This window comes from Chelonia mydas, chromosome 18 (genome assembly GCF_015237465.2).
Source record: "Chelonia mydas isolate rCheMyd1 chromosome 18, rCheMyd1.pri.v2, whole genome shotgun sequence".
In the NCBI taxonomy this organism is placed as follows: domain Eukaryota; kingdom Metazoa; phylum Chordata; order Testudines; family Cheloniidae; genus Chelonia; species Chelonia mydas.
This window is the reverse complement of record NC_051258.2, coordinates 679,429-695,660: the sequence shown is the minus strand read 5'-3', so window position 1 is coordinate 695,660 and position 16,232 is coordinate 679,429. Positions and strand designations below refer to the sequence as shown.

The 16,232-nt window shown below is 50.3% G+C and overlaps 1 protein-coding gene across 6 annotated transcripts in view; it reads left to right on the top strand.

Annotated features, from left to right (window-relative positions):
- Positions 1–15,859, top strand: part of ECE1 (endothelin converting enzyme 1) — a 110,823-nt gene extending 94,964 nt beyond the window's left edge. For 5 of the 6 annotated variants that reach the window (XM_037881002.2, XM_037881001.1, XM_027828294.3 and 2 more), the window contains 10 exons: positions 746–860; positions 3,015–3,125; positions 4,316–4,414; positions 5,108–5,185; positions 6,276–6,379; positions 8,557–8,667; positions 10,055–10,122; positions 11,269–11,459; positions 12,695–12,790; positions 14,307–15,859. In XM_037881002.2, the coding sequence (XP_037736930.1) occupies positions 746–860; positions 3,015–3,125; positions 4,316–4,414; positions 5,108–5,185; positions 6,276–6,379; positions 8,557–8,667; positions 10,055–10,122; positions 11,269–11,459; positions 12,695–12,790; positions 14,307–14,483 (1,150 nt within the window). In that variant the 3' untranslated portion in view covers positions 14,484–15,859. Of the gene's footprint in view, positions 1–745; positions 861–3,014; positions 3,126–4,315; positions 4,415–5,107; positions 5,186–6,275; positions 6,380–8,556; positions 8,668–10,054; positions 10,123–10,210; positions 10,344–11,268; positions 11,460–12,694; positions 12,791–14,306 lie in introns of those variants that run through there. The other variant, XR_005222717.1, reaches the window with a different exon arrangement.
- Positions 15,860–16,232: the final 373 nt, after the last annotated feature.

Genomic DNA, 16,232 nt, shown 5'->3' with positions numbered 1-16,232 from the left:
TAAGACATAAGCCCTTGTATAAGAGGTCTGGTATGAGGCCTGAACTAAAGTAGTGGGCAAGCTTTGCTGATATAAAGCAAAGTTAGCAAAAGCCAGGCTGTGGGCAGATGTCCAGCTCTCTCTGTCTGCGTGCAAGGTCACAGAATCTGTCTGCGCAGAGGTGGAATGGCACACAGAGAGAACACACATGCAGCCAAACATCTGACTGCCAATGCAAAGATGATCTTCCTCGCAAACACCCCTGTGTAGTTTATTTGCAGTGTTTTAACCCCTCCATCCATACACAGCAGTATCGCCACACTTTTATACACCATATCGCAACTTTCTAACCCCTTCTCCAGAAGCTGGGGGCGGGGAACTGGTCCCTCCTTCCAGAGAACTCCCCTTGGTCAGGCCCTGCTAGCCGCTATTTCTTCTGCTTCTCCTCCTCTTGCACTTCCTTCCTCTGCTTTTTATCCAGTCTCCTTGTTCATGGGCTAATTAGCTCATTAGCTTCTCTCCCCCAGTCTGATCTGGTAATGGGGAACTCCTCTCCTTGATCAGGCCCTCGCAGTGGGCCTGACTGATTAAACAGTGACCAGAGAGCTAGTGGTCAGTGGCTGATTCCCAGCACCCTGTCACAGGGACCAAATGGCTCACCCCCTTGTGGAGCAGAACAACAAAGGTCGGGGGGACTCGACTCCATAGAATAGTTGGGAACTTCCATGTTTTGTAGAAAATCTTTTTATTCTCTCTTCCATTGCAGCCTCCTGAACAGCTACATGATCTGGAACCTGGTGAGAAAAACCAGCTCCTTCCTGGACCAGCGTTTCCAGGATGCAGAGGAGAAGTTCATGGAAGTCATGTATGGGACCAAGAAGGCGAGTCTGTGGGGGAACAAGGGGGAGAAGGGAGAGAAACTACATAACAAAACACGCGTCACTACCCAAGACAGTCTTCAGTCCCCACCCCCAAATCACTGTGCCTCCTAGCTTAAAATCTTCCAGGCTGCTCTCCTTCAGCCTAGCAGGTCGCTCCAAAGGGCTCCCACTTCCCACGGTGATGGAGGTGCTCCACACTTCATCCATACGTAGGAGGAGACATGGGCTTTCCGTTTACGGGGGGCTGCCCTTCTGATTTGGCTGGGCCGCAAGCTGTTGGCATGGAGGAAAGGGCAGAAATTCCTCCATTTCCTCCCCGTTGCGGGAAGGCCTGGCGCAGGGCAGTTCCCTGCTGCTGGCTGTAGAGAGTTCTGGCCCAAGAGTTGCAGAGTTTGGGTGGGGTGCCTGGCCCCATGCAGTCACTTGCCTTGCCTCTGCCTCCTCACTAAAGACTGGCGGAGGCCACCTCAGTCGTTTCACAATGGATCCAGCTGTCCAAAGATATAATGTCCCCACCCACTGCACGGAGCTCTTTGTGAAGTGTGGAGGGTTGCACCACAGAGCTGCCGTATACCACTGTAAGAGTGGAGCAGAATCGCTCCCTCCTCCAACCAGCCTGTGAAATGACTTCCCAGCCCACTCATAGTCTCTGGAGCCCTGACTTCTTCCCAGGCAAGCGGTTAGGACCAGATGCCTGGAAGAGGGAGGAGTTATTTTGTAGTCTGGCCCAGCCTGGCTGAACTGCAAATCCATCCAGGATCACCTGGATGACTGCTCTTATCATGCTGAGATAAGAGCAGCCTCTGAAGCACTCAGACAAGGCGTGAGACTGGTTTTGTCTGCACCTTTGAGGGGAAGGAGATGGCAAGACGGGGGAGCCTCTGGGCCTCATGTGGTCCTGGGGGGGCAGGCACTCACCCAGTCCCATCGTGGGAGGGTGGGAGGAAGGAATGGGACAGCAGGGCATAGAAATTACCATCTCAGGGGTGCGAAAGAGAGGCCTTAGCAGCCTTGAGTGATGGGAGTGTCTCTCTGAAACTCTCATGGCTAAAGTAAGGGAGAGTGGGAGGCAAGATCCCCTCTGCTTCCTGCAGGCCCGCCGACAGTGGGGGGCAAAGGGGGCAATTTCCCGGTGTCCCGAGCGATTTAAACCTGCTTCCTGCCCACCCTCACTCCGCACCGCTCCCAGAAGTAGCTGATGTCCCTGTGGCTCCTGGGGAGGGGGGTCTCTGCACGCTGCCCCCGCCCTGAGCGCCGACGCTGCAGCTCCCATTGGCCGGGAACCGCGGCCAATGGGAGCTGTGGGGGTAGTGCCTGCAGGCAGCAGTGCGCGGAGGACCCCCTGGGAGCTGCTGTGTCGCTTTCGGGAGCCACCCAAGGTCAGCACCACCCCCTCACCCCCTGACCCAGTCTAGAGCCTGCACCCAAACTGCCTCCCAGAGCCTGCAGCCCACACCCCCTCCTGCACCCAAACTCCCTTCCAGAGCCCACACACCAAGCCCCTGCCCCAGCCTGGTGAAAGTGAGTGAGGGTGGGGGAGAGTGAGCGACAGAGGGAGGGGGATGGAGTGAGCAGGGGGCAGGGCCTCGGAGAAGGGGTGGGCCGGAGCGTGGTCTCAGGGACGGGAAGGGGCAGGGGGCGGGGCAGTGGTCTTTGGGTTTGCGCGATTAGACCGTTGGCAGCCCTACCAGGCGGGCATGTGGGAGCCCTGGCCGTGCCGGCAGAGCGCACCAATCAGCAGAGCTGGCAGTTCTCTGGGCACCACCCAAAATTCAGGTGGACCCCGTCCGCGCAGGCGCGGCTTGTGTGTGCGAGGGGGCCCACTGACTATTCTGCCCTGGGACCCGGAATTGCTGTCAGCAGGCCTGGCTTCCTGCCTTGGCTAAGCAGTATTCTTTCCCCACACACACGCCCAAGTGCCCTTCTGTCCCCACACAATCCCCCCCACACACAGAGCCCCCCCTTCTGTGCCTCTCCTTCCCTGGCTTGGCTAAGCAGGACCCCCAGCTCCTCCTCCGTAGCTGGTGCACTGAAAGCACCCTCTGCTGTTTAAGCCACTTCTCCCAGCCCTGTGTCAGAGACCTCTCTGCAAGACCTGTGTCTGGCAGGGTGCAGGAGTAACTGGTTTAATCATTGACTCTTCTCCCCCCACAGACCTGTCTGCCACGCTGGAAGTTCTGCGTCAGCGACACAGACAACAGCCTGGGCTTTGCGCTGGGAGCCATGTTTGTTAAAGCCACGTTTGCAGAGGACAGCAAGAAAATAGTACGTCCCCACCTCCTACTGGATTACTGGGCTGGCTTGCAGGCCAGTGAGGAGTGACTCTAGAGCCAGATGGATTTACTGTCTCTCGAGTCACCTTGCATGTGAAAGTGAAACTCCCCAACATGGTGTTTAAAGCTTCAAACAACAGCACAGTGTGGACCCCATAAATGCCTCTGGAAAATCTGTGTCTGGGGGTGGAGGAAAAGGGTTGGTGTTGTGCCCCGAATCAGTCACAGCTCCAGTAACTAACTGCTGCCTAGCCCCTGCCACCACCAAACCTGTATAATGGGGAGAAGAGAAATCCCTAGTATTTCTATAGCACTTCACAGGGAGCTCTTGCCATTTCCTAGATGGGGAAACTGAGGTACAGAGGGACATGACTGGTCCAAGGTCACACAGTGAGTTAGCAGCATAGCTGGAGCAGAACCTAGATCCTCCGGCTCCTAATCCTGTGCCCTACCCACTGCTCCATGCCATTTCTTGGGAGATGAAATGGCAGTTCTTCTGTTTGGAAAGGGACCATCTATCTCATCCCCAGACTATCCAGTGCAGCAGACTGAGGACATTGTCCCAAATGGACATGCCGAATTGTCATTACATGCTGCAGGGTTACAGGCCATGCTCTAGGAGCAGATCTCACCAAAGCTAGAGAGGCTGCAGACTTAAGGCTCCCTCCATAATGTCCCTTATGCTCTCAGTGACCTACTTAACTCGCCTCATCCTTACAGCCTCCTGGCTAGATGATCAAAACCCACTTTCTTTTTCTGACCTACGTTTGTCCTTCTTTTGGCAGAGCCCAGCACACACGTACACCAGCCCCCATTGCACCTAATGGCACTTGAGCCAGCTTGACCTTCTTGTCTCCTGCAGTGGCATCCTCCCATCAGCAGCAGCTCTGCTCTGGGGGGCGTTTGCTTCTCCACTGCTACGTGTGGGTCCCAAACAAGAACCAAGCCACTAGTTCATTGTTGCAATCTACCAGTTTCAAAGTAGGTCATATTTTTAGGAGTGAATTCTGGACAGCACCCCAACCATCTGGACCCTTCACATCCTGTCTACAGCTGGGTCTGGTGGGGGTTGTTTCTATCTCCCCACAGCTATTTCAAGAGACTTTTACTTAGTCTTTGATCCTGTTGAGCAGGGTAAATATTTGGGCTTCCAGCTGACACAAGACCTCTTATTTTGTCTAGGCCGAGGAAATGATTACAGAGATTAAAACTGCCTTTGAGGAAAGCCTGGCTACTCTGCAGTGGATGGATGAAGAGACGAGGAAATCTGCCAAGGAGAAGGCTAGTGGTGTTTAAGCAAGGCACAGTCTCCCCTCACTCCGTGCCTTGGGGGAGCTCTGTACAGCCCCTAGCATTTCCATCATGAGATTCCAACTGGTTTCAAGCAGATCTTGGCATTTTCCTTTTGCCTCCTCAGAGCTGGGGAGCTCTCACATTAATTTGTTTTCAGTATTTATTACCCATCCTTGGCTGTTGCCTTGCTAGCCTGCAGGGGTCCAGGGCCATGATTGTCTAAACACCGTAAATTGTAAATCCCAATAACCCAAGATTTGTGATCCCATAAACGTGTGTAGACCTCTCTGCCTAACAAGGCTAGGCTCCAGTAGGTGACACATGGAAAAGACTCAAAATGAGGGGGACACCGATTATTCATGCAAGAAAGTTAAAAATGCTGTGGGATCCCTTCCATCCATGTAAACCCCCCTCTCCGTGGCCATGGTTCCAGGAGCCTGCATATCTGATGCAAATAATTTTCAGCAATAAAAGTGAGTTGTGGGGAGTAACACAGTTCTGGATGGAAAGTAAGGAACTTGAGATTACCATGTGTGACAGCCCCTGGAATTAGAGCCCTGTGGTCATGCTGGACTCTTTCCCCACCTACCCTGAACAAACCCACAGGATGTGCACAGATCAGAGGAACAGCCTTGTGCGACCCTTATAAACTACTCTTCTCTCTTTCCAACTTCAACCCAGGCAGATGCAATCTATGACATGATTGGCTACCCCAAGTTTATCCTGGATCCCAAGGAGCTAGACAAGGTGTTTCATGATGTGAGTTGATTGGCTACACACTGCCATGTCTGAGTTTCCTCTACTGCTCCTCTCTTGCCCCCCACTGTAGGAATCCACTGGGGAAACTTCTGCCCCATGTGAAATTCTGATACAGTAGCCCTTACAAATAGACCAGCCTCAAAATTAAACCTCCATGATTCAAAATGTGTCCTAAACCAATTGATCTCCGGCCAAGAAACTTAATATTGCCAAAGTCTCTCTTATTATTGTTGCATGTGTTTAGGGCCCCCATCACTGCAGTATCTGGGCACTTGATGAATTTAAGACTGGGTTCCTTCTAAAAGGAGACACTCTTCTCCACTTCCTGTGCCCTGTGGAGAGGACTCCTGGCTCCCCTCCCACCCGGCGGGCTGCTAGCTCCCCTTCCACGTGGCAGGCTCAGGGGTCCGCGCTCCCAGCCCCCTTGCTGCATGGCGGGGCTCAGGGTCCAGGCAGCTGGCTGCCACACACACACACCCCCAATGGTGGGGTCCAGTGGTCAGGGTCCTAGCAGCCCCCAGCCCACTCCCACAGCGGGGGTCATGGTCACCACGCACCACTCCTGGCTCATTCTATGGAGGGGTCTGAGGGCACTGAGCATAGGGGTGTATGGGTGGGGGGCACAGTGTTTCTCAACCTGCAGCCCGGCTAACATTTTCTGGGCCGCATATAAATAGGTTGAGAACTACTGGTCTAGGTCGTCCCCACAGTCCGTGAGCGAACTCTTTGGTCAGGGCTTGCTGGGAAGAGAGTGGAGCTGGGTGTTATCTGCCTGTGGACAGCCCTGGAGTCTGCAGTGTGTCCTCGTGCTGTCCTATGGCCAAACGTCAGCATTCCTAGGAACGGGGTGAGGCTGAGCCCTGAGGGACACTGTATGTTAGATGCTTAGAGACAGAAGAACAGCTGCCCATTGCAAACCTTTGAGACCTGTGTGCAAGGTACAGATGCCACTCTGCGATGCTGTAGTGATGGGCACTGTATGAGCCCCTAGCCAGACAGCTGCAGGGTGCAGACAGTAACAGCGGGGGATACTGGTCTCGGGTCACACTGGTGGCTCTCTCTCCAGGACTGATGGGTTTGGGTTTTGCAGTATGAAGCTGTCTCCAGTCTCTACTTCGAGAACGTCATGCAATTTTATAACTTCTCTGCCCGAGTGGCCGCTGACCAACTCCGGAAACCTCCAAATCGGGACCAGTAAGTCCTCCCCTGCCCTGCCTTTCCCTGCTAGGGGTTGGGGGAGTCTCCTCTGAGACGTGGGGACATACTCTAGGCCCTAGATTATACAATTAGTTTCAACACATTTACACAACCTGGGGACTCAGTGCTGTGTAACTCAGCCACAATCTGACCAGTAACTAGGTTTGGCTTCTTCCATAATGATGCTACAGCACATTGATCTAGGGACTAAAATCTCTACGGCATCCAGTTCCAGAACCGCTGATAGCAAAACAAAAATCCATCCCTTTCCGTCGTTTCAGTGATTGTGCTCAGAACACATGTATAGCTGGTCCGTTTGCTAACTGGAACACCTAGGAGTACTTCTGCTCTCCCATGGGACGCTATTGATACTACTCACAAACTGCTCCTCTCCCCAATGGTGCACAGAGCTCTGAGCAGCCTCTAGAATACCTCTCTTCTCCAGACCGCAAAAATCAAGCATAATGCTAAGGTCTGATTTACATCCATTAGAGCCTTGGGAACTCAGCTGAGGTCTCTCTTCTTCATCAAGTGCTGTCCCTGTGGGTGCTCCACTTCAGGTGGCAGTGCGTCCCGGCACCGTCAATCGGAGATTTTGTTAGCAGTGTCTGGTTGGGGCGCACGTGCACAGTAGCTGTCTCGTGGCGGTGCTGACGCCATCCTTGGCTTTAGATGGAGTCCGTTAGCAGTGTCCCTACCTATAGCAAAAAAATTAGATTTAGATTAGATTAGATTTTAGATAGATATTTAGGATAGTACTTATATTGTTTAAGCTTGGATTTAAGTAGATGGTTTTTCATAGAATATCAGGTTGGAAGCATTCCTGCACAACATGCTCGTCCTTGACATGTTCAGAGCAGCTATGTGGGCATTCGAACACACTGTCACCGATCATTACGCAATCATGCTTAGCTCGAGAGCAGATGCTAAATTAGGCTGCACAGTCCTAGCAGTAGCTACACAATCAACTCCGAAGCCCCTTCCATCCACATGAGGGCACTGCTCTACATTCACCTGAAGTGGAGCACCCACAGGGACACCACTTGATGAAGAAGAGAAGGTTACTCACCTTGTGCAGTAACTGAGGTTCTTCGAGATGTGTGTCCCTGTGGGTGCTCCACTACCCACCATCCTCCCATCTGCTTTGGAGTAAGAATCAACTCCACGGCAGAGAAGGAACTGAGGGGGTCAGGGCATGTGCGTGCCAGAAGAGGCATCAGTGCCGCCATGAGACAGTTACTGCGCACACGCACCCCAACCAGACACTGCTGACAAAATCTCCGATTGACAGCACCGGGACACACTGCCATCTGAAGTGGAGCACCCACAGGGACACACATCTCGAAGAACCTCACTTACTGCACAAGGTGAGTAACCTTCTCTTCACCTTGTGCCTACATAGTCTTTACAAAATCTCTGAGCTGCATAATACAGTTAAAACCCTATTTCCTCAGCAAAACCAGCATGCTCAACCAACCCTAACCTACAGACACATGCATATTTCCCCTCCATGTTTGTTGGAGATAGCATTGAGAGCAGGGAGAGTGCAGGAATAATTATTATTAATTTATTTGTATTTTGGGAGCACCTAGGAACCCCAGGCATTGTGCTAGGTGCTGTACAAATGTAGAACAAAGATTGTGCCTGCTCCAGAAGCTTTACAATCTTTTGTAAATATCTTTCCTGTTTTCTCAAAAGAAGTGAGCAGGCAAGGACCTGGGAGAGATGATGCAACAAGCCTGCCCAACAAGGAACTCCCTGCTCAGACCTCCCCACCCAAGAGTTATACTAGGAGGGAGGTGTGTGTTATGTGACTGGCTGACATCTGTATCCCCATCTGGTCAAAATACTTTAGTGCTCTGGTTCCTTCTCGTGAACAGTAGGAGTATTACACTTTCTTCAGGCATCCGTATTTCTGCAGCTTTCTTCATTGGCTGAAGACTCGGTGGTTCTTTGTCTCTGACTGTTCCTTGGTCTGCGACAGTGAATCCTGCAGTCCTTGCCCATGGCCCTGATTGCCATATATGTTCCTGTAGTTGCTAGGTATCCTAGGAAGCTTCAGGGGACTGTGGGGGAGGCCAGGAAATACCTGTGCCTTGTGCCAATCTCCCAACGTGAGAGGGGTATGCATCTTCCAGCCTGGCTGTAATGACAATCCCCTTTGTCTCCTGCAGGTGGAGTATGACCCCTCCAACAGTGAACGCCTACTACTCCCCCACCAAGAATGAGATTGTGTTCCCAGCTGGGATCCTGCAGGCTCCTTTCTACACCCGCACCTCCCCCAAGTACGAACATCCTCTTGCTCATCTGCTGCCCCCCTCTCCCAGTGTTCTTCCCCCACTCCACCCTGCCCCCTAAGCTGGAGGGGGATGGGGAGTGGGGACTCTGTCGGCAGCAGCCCAGTTGGAAGATGGTGGGTGCTCACACACCTCTGTATCCTGATCTACAATCGTCAGTAGCTAAGGAGGGTCCTTTCCTGAGCTGGGGGCTAGAAAACAGCCGGGGAGGAATGCTGGGGCTCAGAGAGATTGCACTGGCTCTGCCAGACTCATGCTAGGAGACTCCGTGGATCTTGATGCCAGTGCACAAAGAGCTGCCAGCTTTGCCAGGGACAGTGGTGGATGTGTGCTCTTTCAGCACAAGATCTGGATCTTTCACCCCGAGTTAGTCTAAGGTTCCCCCTTTTGTCAGGCCTCTTGCCTAAGGAGACAGTGAGGGATTCGCAACCATTTTTGACCCCTCCCCTCCCCATTAACAGGTAAGGCATCTCTCTGGCCAGGTCCAATAGAACAGTAGGACAGATCAATAGAAGGTGGCCTAGTGACAGGTCTGTGCAAGATGGAGGGAAACCCAGCAAAATTGAGGAAAGGCACCATCCCCAGAGATTTCCAGTCTGGATGAGGCCACACCTTCACTTTCTTAGTTCTTCTATGCTGGCACCTGCTAGACATGCAACATTATGGGCTCATACAGTCTTGTGTCTAATGGTATCATGGAAATAAACATGCCTGGCTAGCTGCAAAGTGGCTCATTTGGGGCCTAGAGAAGCCACAGAACATTTATCCTTGTGGCTGGGTGTCCAACGGCCTGAGGGGCTCTGTGATCAACTCTATATTTCATAAAAGCGGCAAAGAGTCCTGTGGCACCTTGTAGACTAACAGACGTATTAGAGCATAAGCTTTCATGGGTGAATAACCACTTTGTCGGATGCATACCCACTTCGTCAGATTTCATAGCTTCTCCTAGGTCCCATTGCTGGAACTGTCTGCTGCCCCCGGTGGAACATGAAGGGGGCTTTTTAAAAATAGGTTCAGATTTCCCTCTGCACTTCAGTCATTTACAGAAAACACCACAGAGCTGTTTAATGGAGGTTGGCAGTGCAGCAGATTCATTTTGCAATTGGCGTTAATAGGAAGACGTAACAATTTCAACGTGCATGGGGCTCAGTGTCTCCTTAGGACTCTTTCTGTTCACAGGGGAAGCCAAAGGCAAGAGGAGCAAAAAAGTGGGGTAATGAGGAGCAGCTCATAGTCCAAGTGAAAGCCGCCTCCTAGTCCAATTCCCCTACCCTAATGCTCCGGTGGGTAGAGTCACAGGGCCTGTGTGCAGACATTAGTAGGCAATGGCCTTAGTGAAGCACGACTCCTAATACTCTTTGTCCTTCTCACACAGGGCACTGAACTTTGGTGGCATTGGCGTCGTTGTGGGCCACGAGCTGACTCATGCCTTTGATGACCAAGGTGGGCAACCTGAAGACACCTTATTTCCTGTTGCTTTCTCTCCCTCTTCCTCTTCCTGATGGAGCTCTGTTCTCCTCTTTGTTGAAAGGCTTCCAGTGCCAGGAGTCAAAACTAAACTCGGGTGGCCCTCTGTATCAAAGAGCCTTCTCAAAGTGGATCTTGTGAGAGGGGCCAGAGCCATCCCTCGTGTAACTCCAGTGACCTGCATGGAGCTACACCAGGTACAGATCTGGCCCAGAATGTCTAAATATGTTTGACATCTGAGACTCTGCCCAGTCTCTGAGGTGGAAAATCTAACTAGCTGAAAGAAAGCAAGAGGAGTTTTTCTTTGCTGCTTTTCTGCCAGAATGAGGAAACCTACATGTGGCTCATTAATGGTGAAAGCCTTAAAATGGGACAGTCAGGCTGTCATGGGGTGTGACCCTTCTCCTAGCTTCTCCCCACAGAAACTACACTGACTCCTTTGATTGTGCCTTCACCATGCCCTTTTATTTTGTGTTCCTGCACCAATTTCACAACAGTCCTTGTGCAACAGCCTGTTTTCAATATTCAACTGGCTTTTGGCCCTCTCACCAGGGCCTGAGGGTCACCAAGGACTCCTTGTTCCGAACCTCTGTCTGGCAAGACTCAACTAGCCCTGTTCCTCCCTCTCCCCTTCCTTCCCCTTGCTGTACCGCCACTTATCGCCCAGGGCTGATAGGGTAATTGGTTCAGCCAGGCAGCCTGGTTGCATAATTACCCCATCAGCTTCCTACTGGGGAACTAATTATTATTCAAGTGATCAGAATGCAGGCTCACCTGTTTGCACCCTGCACTCTGTCACAAGAGCGTATCTTACTAACGCCAAAAGCATTTTGTGATGATCTGTTGCCCTGGACAGAGAGCTGTTCGCAATCTCTTCCTGTGGGATTTATGGTGGTGCAATAAAATAACGATCAATAAGTTCAGGAGGTCTCAGAACTCGCTTCTCCTCTCTGAAGAGGCCATGCCATTGCTAGTATACTCACCGCATCTCCAAGCCCACAGATTGTGTGCTCTGATCTCAAACAACACCCCCACCACACACACAGGCTTGGTTCTGCCAAAGGCCGTCTCAGATGAAGTATCTTCTAGATCCAGTGTTTCACTTGGTCTGCTCCTCTGCAGGGCGGGAGTATGATAAAGATGGAAATCTGCGCCCTTGGTGGAAGAACTCCTCTGTGGAGGCCTTCAAGCAGCAGACTGAGTGCATGGTGGAACAATACAGCAACTACACTGTGAACGGCGAGGCAGTGAATGGCAAACACACTCTGGGAGAGAACATTGCTGACAACGGGGGCCTCAAAGCTGCGTATCGGGTAGGAGTCTAGTACAGGCACAGTCTGGTATCTCTCATTGTAGCCATGGCTGTGTGGATCCTTTTGTAGTCCTAGACTTTCCCCTGATGCTATAGCTGGAGAGAGATTCCTGGTAGTACAGTGTTGGCAAGGTGAATTGCTCTAAGAAAGTGTAAAATTCTGAGCTCCTTTTCTAGGCACTGTCCTATCTGTGGAAGGGGGTGGGCCATGACCATATATAAGTCTTCAGGTGACTCTTGGATTTGGGATCTGCTGTCCTTGGACCAGGAAATTGTAGACCTGACAATCTACAGCCCATAGAGGGTGGATGTGCAGGAGAGGGCTTTTGAAGGAGATTCAGGGGAGGGAAGAACCTGACCATTTTAACTGGAAGAGGCTTTAACTCCTCTCCAGATCCTCCCATTGGCAATGGCAAATGTAGCAAATGTGGTAGGAGGTGATGAGTCTGCCTTGACTGGATACAAGTTTCTCCCTGCGCAACTCTGACATGTCACACTACCTCAATGGATCCCCATTCTGATTTGTTTCCTGTAGGCCAGACATAATCCTGGGTGTCACGGGTAGAGCTAGGAAAAACTTTTTGGATTAATCATTTATTTGCCAAAAAATGCAGTTTTGGGTCAACCAAAATTATTCACAGATTTGGTTCAAATTTGGCAAATAGTTTCAGCTGAAAACAAATGAAAGAGTCAAATCGGTTCATTTCAGTGTTTTCTAAACAAAGCAGTTTGACTGATGCTTCATGTTGAAATTTAGCTAGATTTTTTTTTAAAGGTAAATAATCCCCAAAAACTAGCCACAACAAAAAATTTAGGGGGGAAATTCTTTAGAGTTCAATGATATATTTCATTCAACCAGAAAAGATTTTTGTTTTAGATTTTTCATGTCAGCCCCTGAACCAAAAGTCAATTATTTACTCAGCTCTAGTGGTGGGTTTATTTTGTGCTTTCTCTTCCCTTCACAGCCCCTAGGGCTGTCTTAGATTTGTCTCTGGCTTTCTGTGACCAAATGGAAAATGGGCACGGGGGAGACTCTTGCAATGCTGACATTTCCCTCCCTGCCAGCATGTGCCATGGAGACTGGACCGGTTTAGTCCATTAAGGGTTAATGCTCCCATGGCTAGCTGGACCAGCATTTTGTACCCACAAGGCAGTGGGAGTGTCTCTCATCCTCTAACTCCATCCACTATGTACTTCTACTGATGCAGGTTAGCCTCTGTTCTCTCCTGCCTACAGGCTTATCAAAATTGGGTGAAGAAGAATGGGAATGAAGAGGCTTTGCCGACACTTGGCCTCTCCAACAACCAGCTCTTCTTTGTGGGATTCGCCCAGGTGAGTCTCTGCCATCCCACAACCCTTTGTTCTGTCTCCAGGTGCACTGTGTGAGCTGGCGAATAGCAGTGGCTCCAGCTGCTGGGTTAGCGGGAATGCAATTTGCAGCAGACTCCACTTGGTAGGGTGGCAGTGCCCCTCCCATCTTCACCTCCTCCCAAACCCCCTTCAAAGTTCTAGGGCATTCCTTTTCCTGAACTGAGTCCCCACATCAGTGACTGAGATGTGCGCAGTCAGACCTAGGGTCACAGTAGGAATCATGAACCAGAGGCCAGGGCTTAGTGTCAGAGCAGGAGTCAGGAACCAAAGCTGAGGGTCAAAACTGGATTACTTGGAGTCAGGGAAGGAAGGAGCAGGAGCTCTCTCAGTCATGGGCCAGTGCTTTGAGCAACCACTGAACTGCTGCTGCTGTTAGGCTTATGAGCCAATCTGCTGACTTCTCCAGCCAATCAGGTGGCATAGCCAATTAACCAGTCTCGTACCGGTCAGCTGCACTCATTAGGTTGCCCAGAGACTGGCTGTGCTGCAGGCCCTGATTCCTGACCCCTCAAGTGGCAGAGGAGTGCAGCAAATATTAGTCTTGATGTACTGTGAAGAGAGAGATGCATTACAGTCAGTGTGGAAAGGCTGCCTTCCTATAAAGTAGGGGTGGCCAACCTGAGCCTGAAAACAAGCCAGAATTTACCAGTGTACATTGCCAAAGAGCCACAGTAATACATCAGCAGCCCCTCATCAGCTCCCCCCACACCCACTCCCAGCGCCTCCCACCCACTGGCAGCCCCACCGATCAGTGCCTCCCCCTCCCTCCCCGCACCTCCCAATCAGCTGTTTCATGGCATGCAGGAGGCTCGGGGGGGAGGGGAAAGAGTGAGGGCATGGCAGGCACAAGGGAGGGGGCGGGAAGGGGTGGAGTGGGGGCAGGGCCCGTGGCAGAGCCAGGGGTTGAGCAGTGAGCACCCCTTGGCACATTGGAAAGTTGGCACCGGTAGCTCCAGCCCCGGAGTCGATGCCTGTACAAGGAGCCGCATATTAACTTCTGAAGAGCCACATGTGGCTCCGGAGCCACAGATTGGCCACCCCTGCTATAAAGCATCTGGTAAAAGGCAAGATAACAGACTTGACAAGCCAACTGTTTGATGCATTTTGACAAGTATAATGCTCATTTTGCAGCAAAGTAAGATATACACTCCTGCAGATAGAACAACTTCAGGTTGCAGAAGTCTCTGGGTGAAGCCCCTTTGCTGGTGTAATGATCAGGTTACTTACAATACACTATTCATCCTCCAGATGTGTGTGCAATGTGTGGATCCAGTGTGTGGTTGCTGGTAAACAAGGGAGACCAAGTTGGGACTCAAGCTTCATGGAAACTTGTTTGTATCAGTAGTTGTTGTTTCCTATAATAAACTCCTCCTATTTAAGAAGATCTGTGATTTGCATATGTAATGTAGCTGGGACAGAGACACTTTTCAGCTATAATGAAGCCCTTGAGCTAACTCCTATTCCCTTGCATTTGCAGGTCTGGTGTTCGGTTCGCACCCCGGAGAGCTCCCACGAAGGACTCATCACTGACCCACACAGTCCATCACGTTTCCGAGTCATTGGTACCATCTCAAACTCCAAAGAGTTCTCTGAGCACTTCCACTGTCCTCCCGGCTCCCCTATGAACCCCCAGAAGAAGTGTGAAGTTTGGTGAAAAGAAAAGGACCAGGAAATAGTGGAAACCAACTTTTGGTTTATTGTTCCTTCATCAAGAATTGAATTTCCCAGGCTCTCTGCTCAAAGGGCAGTTTCTTCTTTCAACGAACTGTCAAACTCTCAGCAGGAATGGATCCCTGAGCTCTAGGTATCATCTGCGATTCTATCTACTGTGAAAACCTTTCTTAATCTCACTCACTTGTGAAATGTCTTTTTTTTTTTAAACCTTGCATAGGGTGTGTGTATATATGCATGTGTCTGTATGCCTTGACCCATATTTACACATACACAGTTAAGCCCCTGTCCTGTCACAGGCTTGAAGACTTTTTCTAATTGATAAAGGGAGACCCACAGATGAAAGTGGTAACTGGTTTGACTGTGTATCGAAATATGCCCAACATACGGCTAATCTCTCCAGAGACACATGTGCATATATATATATATGTATGTGTGTGTAAAATATTTTAAAATATATTTTTGGGAAAATATTTTTTGAACATTATGAAATACACTGGAAAAGTTCAGGGAAAATGCATTTAAAAGCCTTTTTTTTTTAAGCAAAAGGATTAGTATATTTATTACTTTTTTTAAAAAGTAGTGCAACTAGATATGAGAATTTCAGTAGAGACCATTCCACTGAAACACGGGAGACTGAAGGGTGTCACTGAGGCAACAAATTAACTTTGCAGCCCTGGAGACCAGGATTCTTATTGAACCCCTCGGGTTGCTAACAAGATTGAAGAACTGCCTTCTAGTCCGTTGTGGACACTGGTCCAGTGCACAGTTGGAAGAGTCTGTTCAGAGCCAGGATGGCAATAGCCAGCTGTAGCTAGCTGGAATTGAGCAGCAGTAGAAGACGGTGAGGGTAAGTGCCATGAGAGAGGTGCATGCACTTATAGTTGGGTGACAGGCCCTGAACATATCTCTAGAGCTTTATTTGCAGGCAAACGCTTGCAGGTCTTGGAAGCCATATTAAGCTCTGCTGATGTACAAGGTCCATTACAGAAAGTCTCTCAGAACCGGAAACCAAAGAGAGATTCATTCATTCATTCTATAAACTTTCCATCTGTCTTGAGTTGGTGACAAGGTGTTTCCTCTCTCCTCTCTCTTCTCCTGCCCCCTGCAGCAAGCTAAGAGCAGCACGCTGTGACTTGGATACACTGGGATCCCAACCACCACCTAACTTGTCTCCAGGCAGCTGTACTTGGGTATAGTGAAAGCTGCATTGTAACTTTAAACCTTCTTGGGCCATCTTTAACTTCTGGATACAAAGGGAGAGGAAGGCAGACGGCTGCACTAGATTATTAAATTATGAGCTCTCTCTTTGTCTTACTGCTTTAGAACAGCCCAAGCATAGACCAACCCTCTGCATGTCATAGAATCATAGAATCATAGAATATCAGGGTTGGAAGGGACCCCAGAAGGTCATCTAGTCCAACCCCCTGCTCAAAGCAGGACCAAGTCCCAGTTAAATCATCCCAGCCAGGGCTTTGTCAAGCCTGACCTTAAAAACCTGTAAGGAAGGAGATTCTACCACCTCCCTAGGTAACGCATTCCAGTGTTTCACCACCCTCTTAGTGAAAAAGTTTTTCCTAATATCCAATCTAAACCTCCCCCATTGCAACTTGAGACCATTACTCCTCGTTCTGTCATCTGCTACCATTGAGAACAGTCTAGAGCCATCCTCTTTGGAACCCCCTTTCAGGTAGTTGAAAGCAGCTATCAAATCCCCCCTCATTCTTCTCTT